The 8,505-nt window shown below is 31.6% G+C and overlaps 1 protein-coding gene across 4 annotated transcripts in view; it reads right to left on the reverse strand.

Moving 5' to 3' along the window:
• The window catches only part of Rdga (retinal degeneration A), a 110,809-nt gene extending 102,911 nt beyond the window's left edge, over positions 1-7,898 (reverse strand). The window contains exons 1-2 of one of the 4 annotated variants that reach the window (XM_026635280.2): positions 7,787-7,898; positions 15-158 (exon numbers count right to left, since the gene is read on the reverse strand). In XM_026635280.2, coding sequence (XP_026491065.2) covers positions 15-158; positions 7,787-7,876 — 234 coding nt within the window. In that variant the 5' untranslated portion in view covers positions 7,877-7,898. The remainder of the gene's footprint in view (positions 1-14; positions 159-7,786) is intronic. The other 3 variants (XM_026635281.2, XM_026635282.2, XM_026635283.2) reach the window with 3 other exon arrangements.
• Between the last annotated feature and the right edge of the window lie 607 nt (positions 7,899-8,505).

The raw sequence follows: 8,505 nt of genomic DNA on the forward strand, positions 1-8,505 counted from the left end.
ATTAAATTTTTTACCTCCAAGTATGTGCCCGAGTCATCAGATCCGGCGGAGTCAAAGGAACGACTGCGCGCGCCTTGCTGTGGCACCGCAAGAAGCGTGCTAGCGCCTGCGCCGCGCGCTGCCTCCAATTGTATCTCATCGAACGACGCCGACCGGACCTACGAATATCACAATTTTTTAAATAACAGTTGTACATTCCAACCAGCTTCTTAAAATTAGCAAAAAATGTACGTTATGTAATTAAGGGCTCGAGAATACTGAAACCACGGAATAAGTATCCATAAAAGCAACAATATTTTAACGTATTATTTTTTTAACGTTATCATAATTCGATTAAACAAAGAATGCCAATGAAAATAGGTGTTTCAAATGTACAATTAAGGAATCGTTAATGTTAAAACATTGCCCGATTTACATATTAAATGCATATAAAACAAACGCTTTAAAATCGCCCACACTTATGCGTATATATTTTTACAGACATCAAAATGAGTTTCAGTTCGTAATCCTTAGCAATCATTCAAAAAGTCAGCGGAATGTTATTTTTGAAACCTTTAAAGCTTTGCCGGGTTATAATGGTGTTCTAGCGGGTGGATAAAACAGACGAATCTTAAATACAGATTATGGGTTCAATCCACACAGCAGGCAAGCAACACTGTGAAGTGCTTGTGTTTGAATTGTTTTTTAATTCATCATGTGGTGAAAGAAATTATCGTGAATAACTATAAAAGCAGCGTGGTGGATTAATCTTTTACATTAACTTGCCCTTACCCGATATTATTTGATTGCTTTTGTGAAGGAAATGCAAGTGATTCTTAAATCTAATACGTACAAGTATATAAGATGAAATATGAAATGAAATTCTCGACCAACTTTAAAATAGTATAAAGAATAAATACGAAGTGAAAAATAATAAAGCTGATCCTAACTGTGCAACAACAAATTGAATTGTGGAACTTTAATTTCATTTTTGAGCTTCTAACTAAATACATGATAGACGAATATTAAATATCGTTGCCGTGCATTTTGTGACAACTTTTCACTTTACAATTTCAATCCCCCGACTTCGCAAAAGTACATTCACGTTTAAAATTATATGCTAATAAGTGAAGACGGCACCCTATTATTGGGACTCCGCTGTCTGTCAATCTGTCTGTCCATCGGTCACCAGGTTTCTCGTGAACTTTGATATTTAGACAATTGAAATTTTCACAGATGACATATTTATGTTGCCACTATTACAACAAATACTAAAATCCAAAATAAATATTTAAGTGATTTTATAGAATGGTACGGAACCCTGCGTGCTGCGACTCCAACTCGCACTTGGCCTATTTTTATTTTTGTAATGCGTAACAAAATAAACCACTAACCAACTTACATAAAACCTGTACCAGGAGATGCGATACGTTTCGTAGTAGATTTTAATATATTCTACAATAATTACGCAATTGGCTGCGCATCGCGGACGCTTAAGTTTAGACGGTTGACTTGACGATACTGAATTTCACGTATTTGTAAAAATTCTGATTTATTTCATGAAATACACGTTCTTGTATTATAATAGAATAATTACCGAGCTGTCTAAACTTTCCGATTCTCATTTTACATGTAGTCTCTTGGCTCCCGAAATGTGACATTAATTTGGGAGAATTATTTTTGTGATTACAACGAAAATGTAGAACAGGAAGTAAGAGAAGGGCTTGATATTCATATTAATTACATTCAACGTTACTCATGACTGGCGACTAATGTCATTTAATGTAATTTTTCTGCTTGATATATTTATTATAAAACTGCATATTTGTTACACAAAAAAATGTGACGAAAATGTGTTCATTTATTTGCTTTTCGTTTGTTATAGCTTTCATTACAATAATAATTCTTGATAAGTCTGCATGCTCTATAACTAAGCATACATAGATAAATATCAAAAACAATGGATCTTTACGTCGCTAAGCGACACAATGCCGCAACGTGCCACGATGTCATCGATATCGTAAGGTGTGTACTTGTTTTGGCGTGTATGTATTGTTAGCCCATTGCACGGTCATGTTTTGATGTAAATTATAAATAGGCATATAATATACCCACCCTGACGAGTTAGTTAGTAGGCGAAACGGCAAATGGGCCACCTGATTATAAGTGGTCACCACCACCTATAGACATTGGCGCTATTAGAAATATTAACCATCCCTTACTTCGCCAATGTGCTACCATCCTTGGGAACTAAGATGTTATGTCCCTTCTGCCTGTAGTTATACTGGCTCACACACCCTTCAAACCGAAACACAACAGTATCAAGTATTGCTGCTTAGCGGCAGAATATCTGATGAGTGCACCTACTCAGACGGGTTTGCACAAAGCCCTACCAATTAAATTCTGGTGATCTGTGATTCAATTAGGAAGACAGAATACGAAATATTAGAGTGACAGAATCATCTGTAATACATATACAGATGTAATTGCTCCAAATCTGACCAGTAAAACGAGATAACAAATTCTGTGTAGTCTATAGAATATTGAAAAAATATTCGTTCCATGGTGCTTTAATTTTTTAAGTCTGATCAAAAGTGGGACTTAATTTATTTTATTTATAATTATTTCCACTGGTGAGAGGAGAGCTGGTTAATTTTCGAGCAAAGGATCAGAATTGCAATAAACAGTAATAGGGAAAATGCTACTAAAATTGTAACCATTATTCCACGCGGTCATGATCTCCATATTAACAATTTACAATTGAGATTTGTATAATGTACTTATTTAATATTTATACCAATTCTTGTATTTTTTAAAAGAAAATTAATATACGGAAATTATGATGTAAATGTTAAGTATAACGATGAATGTGTATTGCTACCTAATGTTGTAATTACGATACGCCACATGGCCACTCTACTGCTACACCCGGACTTGCTGAACTAACTAAGCGAACATTAGATTTGCCCCTGAATTATACATGACTTTAGTACTTGGCTTCACAAACACGTACCATATTAACGTCTTCGTTAACTAATCTCATAATAAAATTAACATTCTTCAATTACGTATTTTGATATTGGAAATGAAAGATAATTACCAAGTAAAATATATCTATTTAAAAAAAATGTGAGTCATTTGACACTCACAATCAACAATAATCGAATAAATCGAGACATTATTCGTCTTTTTTTAAGCCAATTTAAAAAAAACATTTGTTCATCCACCGATTATGAACCGATCTGATAGTACTTTTTCATTGAATACCGACTTCAACGGGGTCTTTTAAAATTGGTTAATGAAAATTTTGCGCTGATAGTGAAATAATGGTAAAAAAGTACTCGACCATTACCAATACTATCAAAGAGGTCAGATCTGGTGCAGTTCAGTTCTCGCCCGTACTTTAAAATTTTTATAAAGAAAAATTAAAATTCATTCAAAACGTTAATTGGGACTGGCTTATCTCGTACAGTTGAAAATCAATAAACCCCATCGTGGGTAGATTAATTAAAAAAATCTTTATAGAGAAGACGGTTTCCTGGGAGTAGGTAGAGTAGATCTTACGGCTAAGTATATTACGGCTCAGAATATTTATCAAGTAGATTCTGCTCAGAATATTTAAAAAGTGGTTTAGTACGAAACATACTAGTCTCATTTAATTTAAAATAAGATTCTGGAGGCGTTCTTTAACAACGCTATCGATTTTAATAAAAGTACTTATATATATTTATTTAAACGTATTATTATCGTGTGAGGGTAGTTTCGTAGTATTATCTTTGTTAAGGTAATTTATTAAAATAAATAAATTTATTCGTTTGGTTTACTGAAAATCAACACAAAAATGAATCTGTAATAATTTAAGTCAATCTTGTCTGTAATAATTTAAGACAATCAAGTCAAGTCTTGATACAATATGCTGTATGGCATGTCCTAAATCAAAACTTCTGAATTTTCCAATTTCTACTCTGCTAAGAACGGATTTTCAATTTGTACGTGGACGCAAAAACTTTATTAGAAGCCCGGGAAAACAATAATAGCAAACTATACCGGCAGCTGGTAGACGCAATCTTAAAAAGGTTTTTTTTTAAAGATAAATTAGAACGAGGACGAAAGTTGTTTTTTTAGAGTATATTAGGCGATTTTTTAGTAAATATTACGTATTTACTAATTTAATAAAACCTAATCTGTGGTTTGATCCCTTGAGAATTGGGTACTCCAATTCTCACACTCATCATATTATATTCTACCACCAAACTGCAATACTTTGTATTGTTGTGTAACAGTTTGAGTGACCCAGGATAGTTACTACATGCCCAAAGAGTCTTAGTTCCCACGGATGATGGCGCATAGGTAATATAAGAAATGATATAATTAATATCAACGTATAAAAATGTTATAACTATAGAAATGCAATAGTTGACTTATTTAATAAATAAATATTTTATTTTTAAATAATTTACATCAAAAACATAATTTCGGCAAAATTTATAATGTACTATTTGAATTAAGGAATTATTAACACGATTCACGAAGCAAAAAGAAATCGTTTAATAACTTACGAAGTGAGGCTTGAAAAATTATAGGCACAAGGAGAATTGGAATCGCAACCTTTTTATGACAATATCAACCAATTTAATTAGAATTTACCAATAGCTTGAAAAATAATTTAGATTTATTATTTTATTTCCGTTATAAAATATTGTTGCCATTATGGCTGTGAATTTCACTTCCTTAATAGACTCGTATAAAGCTGTATTACTTGGGTCAAATTACATCTTATTTATAAGAGCAAAGCGTATCAGTTAACTAAATATATATATATTCTGTCGTAGTTATAAAGTATGAATGATTAATTTGATCATCTTTGGTTTGAGTTGCATCGGGCTTTCATATATATATTTTTTTTTTAAATATATCATCCGTTAATTATTTTCTAATATTCGCTTGCCAGCAAACTTTGTGTCCTTTGAAAGGTTTTGGAAAAAGCAGGCTTATCTTAGTTATTTTAAATTAAGTTAAATATTAATTGTAAAATTAAGTTTAACTTAAAAATGCTATAAAAATCTTTAAATTGCACCAAAAAACATTGCAAAAGAAAATGCCGCCTTTCAAATTTGAGCCCCTCAAACCGTCCATTAAGTAAATGACGTTACTTATGTGGCCGTGAATCTAAAAGGATTTAAAAGGCACACTTAATATGATCCAGAAAAGAGGGGTTCGTAGCTTAGCGTAGTTCGTAGCTTTCCTTCGCATTACCTAGTCCGTTATCTACAAATTATCATTCGTCTTATAATGATTCACTGTAGTGTTTTTTAAAACACTGGAAAAATAAAAATAAGCAAACTTTTTACGGCCTGCTTCCTGCCATACCGCAACCCTCTATGGTATTCTTTATCTATTAGTTAGGGGTAACACTATTATATTCTCCCAGAAACCATAAAATTAATTACATCACTAACTAACAGTTAGTAGTACATTTAAAAAAATCTTCTAATATTTATCTTTTCTTTTTTCTATAATTTGTTTTTGCAGGAGATGTCTTATATTTTTTTTCTTTCGTATGAAAACAGAAAAATGTAATATGATATTCAATCTTTCAAAAGTATCGATGCCCTCCAAGAGAGAGGCGTTTACCTACTTGCCTGACTTTTTAATTTGCTATTTGGTTAAATTATACAATTATTATATAGTATTCCTTTCTATAATGTGGAATCTTTCACAGTTAGTTTTAACTTAACCTTTTAAAAAATCTGAAGCTCATGCAAGAATTTGATAAATAATTCATATTAGTCAATAAAATATTATATTAAACATTTCTAGGCAGGACATATAAAAAATAATTGTAATTTACTGATTGTGCTTTTATGAGCCTTAGCCTTGAATAAAGAATATTTTCATTTAAGCGATGCAGATTGTTTTTATGGATATTGAAATAACTGTAGCGGGCGCGTTACTTATACGTTACTTCATGTTATCCTTCATAAATTATAATATTCGTTAAATAACATTCATTTGTTATTCATAATTTACGTCAAAGCAACATTATTATTAAAAAAATTACAAATGTATGTATGATCTAGTATATATTTTATAAATATTTATAATATTAGCAGCTATTTTGGTGATATCAAAATATGTTTAAAAAGTGGCTTACGATAATAACAGATAATATTTTCGACAAGAATAAAAAAGAACATTTAATTATTAAAAACATTTCATGAAATTGAACGATTAAGTGTTTTATCCATAATTACAACGAACAGTAACCGATTCTACTCAGTAGAATCCACGTACGCATAGCATATTCCAATGAAAATAGGAAAAAAGAAAAACTAAACTTAGATTTACATATTTCATGCAATTTGCTAACACAGCGATATTGTGCACTACTAAGAGTATATGATTAAAATATCTTCATTTATAATACAACACTATTACACTTAACTACTTATTTCCATTTTAATTTTACTTCCAAAATTCCGATAACAGTTTCGTCGACGTTCAAAACGCAATTTTTTCGCAAATCCATAGTGAATATCATAGATTAATCAAGCTATCGACCAATTATATCGCATCAATTTACTGTCAAATGTTGTTTATTTGGCTTTTTTCCTGTTATAGTTGGAATAGAGTATACATACGTTGCAAGCAATGGTATCTAACGGCTTTATTTATAAAAAACGTCAAGGGTAATACTGTCTTCTTCTTTCGAATGTCAAATTTATATGAACAAAAAGGGAGAATTAAAAAAAATGTTAAACGCCCGCTTACTAATCTGCCAAATAACTTTTCTAAGTAAGAATGTAAGACGTCATGCCCTTTGTCCCTGTAAATACTCTGGCTCGATCGCTATTCTAACCGAAACACAGCAAAGTTTTGATATTTGGCCCCAGAATAATTAATGAGTGGATCGCTGCGTAATAATCCGAGTCTATAATTATCTTTGGTGAATAAATCACATTAAAAAGTTTATTGAGAAGACTAATTGAATTTATTGAATTTATTCAATAATTAATATACATATAAGTTTTATTAAATTTAAACCGTACTTAATTTACATTTCTATTATTTTATCAAACTTAGTAAAATTATACCCCAATGTCATCGAAATTGTAAATTAAACCTTAATGTACTAAATAATCTACTCTAATTACTTAATAAATTAAAAACTTTAATTAGACCTTAGGTAGCTGTCGACAATTCGGTATATGATTCGTTCTTGTTGACGTTCAAATAGTTTTATATACAATGTTCTCGATAAGGAATAAAGTACAGATCAATACGAACTCAAAGATTAGGTCCAGTAGAATGTACAAATAGAGAAAAGCCTCTACTGGTTGAAGTTACGTCATTTTATTTATTTTTTACCATAGAATTTTTCTGTGGTCTTATAAATTGTGTTTAATCAAACAATAGAAAGTCTGTTATTTATTTAATTATATTAAATCGTATATTATTCCAGAGCTCAGAGTATATGCGTATATGTCTCTTTCAATTTTTTTTGTTTGAAGTACGTTTCTGAACTTCTATTTCAAGAGCAGACATTAGTAAGTCAAAGAGTAGAAATAGAGGGTACTTTATGAAGAAGTTCGAAGCACTGTTAATTAAAAACGCTGCACTTACATAATGGCAGACTCGGTCTTAAAGTTTCATATAGAACAATTATTAATTAAAAATAAAGGTTTCCACGTGAGCGATAACACTGAACTATTGCTCGCTAACTCATATCAACATTATAGTAGCACCTAAATCAAAAGAATCTTGATATATAGTTTTCAAAATATTTGAAATGTTTAATAAAATTCACCTGCTTGGGCACTTCAAGGCTGCTCTGCGTCTTCATGTCCTGGGGAGTCGGTGTACGGGAACGCTTGAAGGTGGTTCGCAGTCGCTGCATGGCGGGCGGGGCGGGCTGCAGCGCCGCTCATCTCGCGGGCCCGCCCCGCCGCCCGCTCCGCGCGCCACTCTCAACACCGCTGTTTCATACCAAAAATCATTTAAAATGATTATATAAAATATAAGTTATTATTAATCTAGCTCTAAAAGTTTCTAATTTATATATATCGTTAACTAGCTCCAAGTACTATACTAACAAAAATAATGTACAGTTTCATACCTGGACCAATTAACTTTTAAACAAAAACGAGCGAATGGATCTCTAAAAATATTTATAAAAACTAAATTAATCACTGCCACGATATACAAATCCAATTATCGTACGCTCAACTGTAAAAAAATGTAAAACTCCAAGCGTTAATATTTTTGTTTCCTTTTCGCTATAAAGCTGTAAAATATTTTAGGCGTACAATAATAGTATGATGAATGTGAAACTAAAAGCTGTATAAGTCACGCATGTTGCAGGGACCATCAACGTAAAATATTCATAACTTTTCCTATCATGAGCTACTTACTTCAACAAGTCACCTGAATATGGAAAAGATAAAAAAATGTACGAATATTTACCGGAATTTTTCACGACTGCGACAAATCGAGGCAATTTTCATTTAGTCTACAAGCTTTTGCTGC

The sequence above is a fragment of the Vanessa tameamea genome, chromosome 3 (assembly GCF_037043105.1).
Source record: "Vanessa tameamea isolate UH-Manoa-2023 chromosome 3, ilVanTame1 primary haplotype, whole genome shotgun sequence".
Classification (NCBI taxonomy): Eukaryota; Metazoa; Arthropoda; class Insecta; order Lepidoptera; family Nymphalidae; genus Vanessa; species Vanessa tameamea.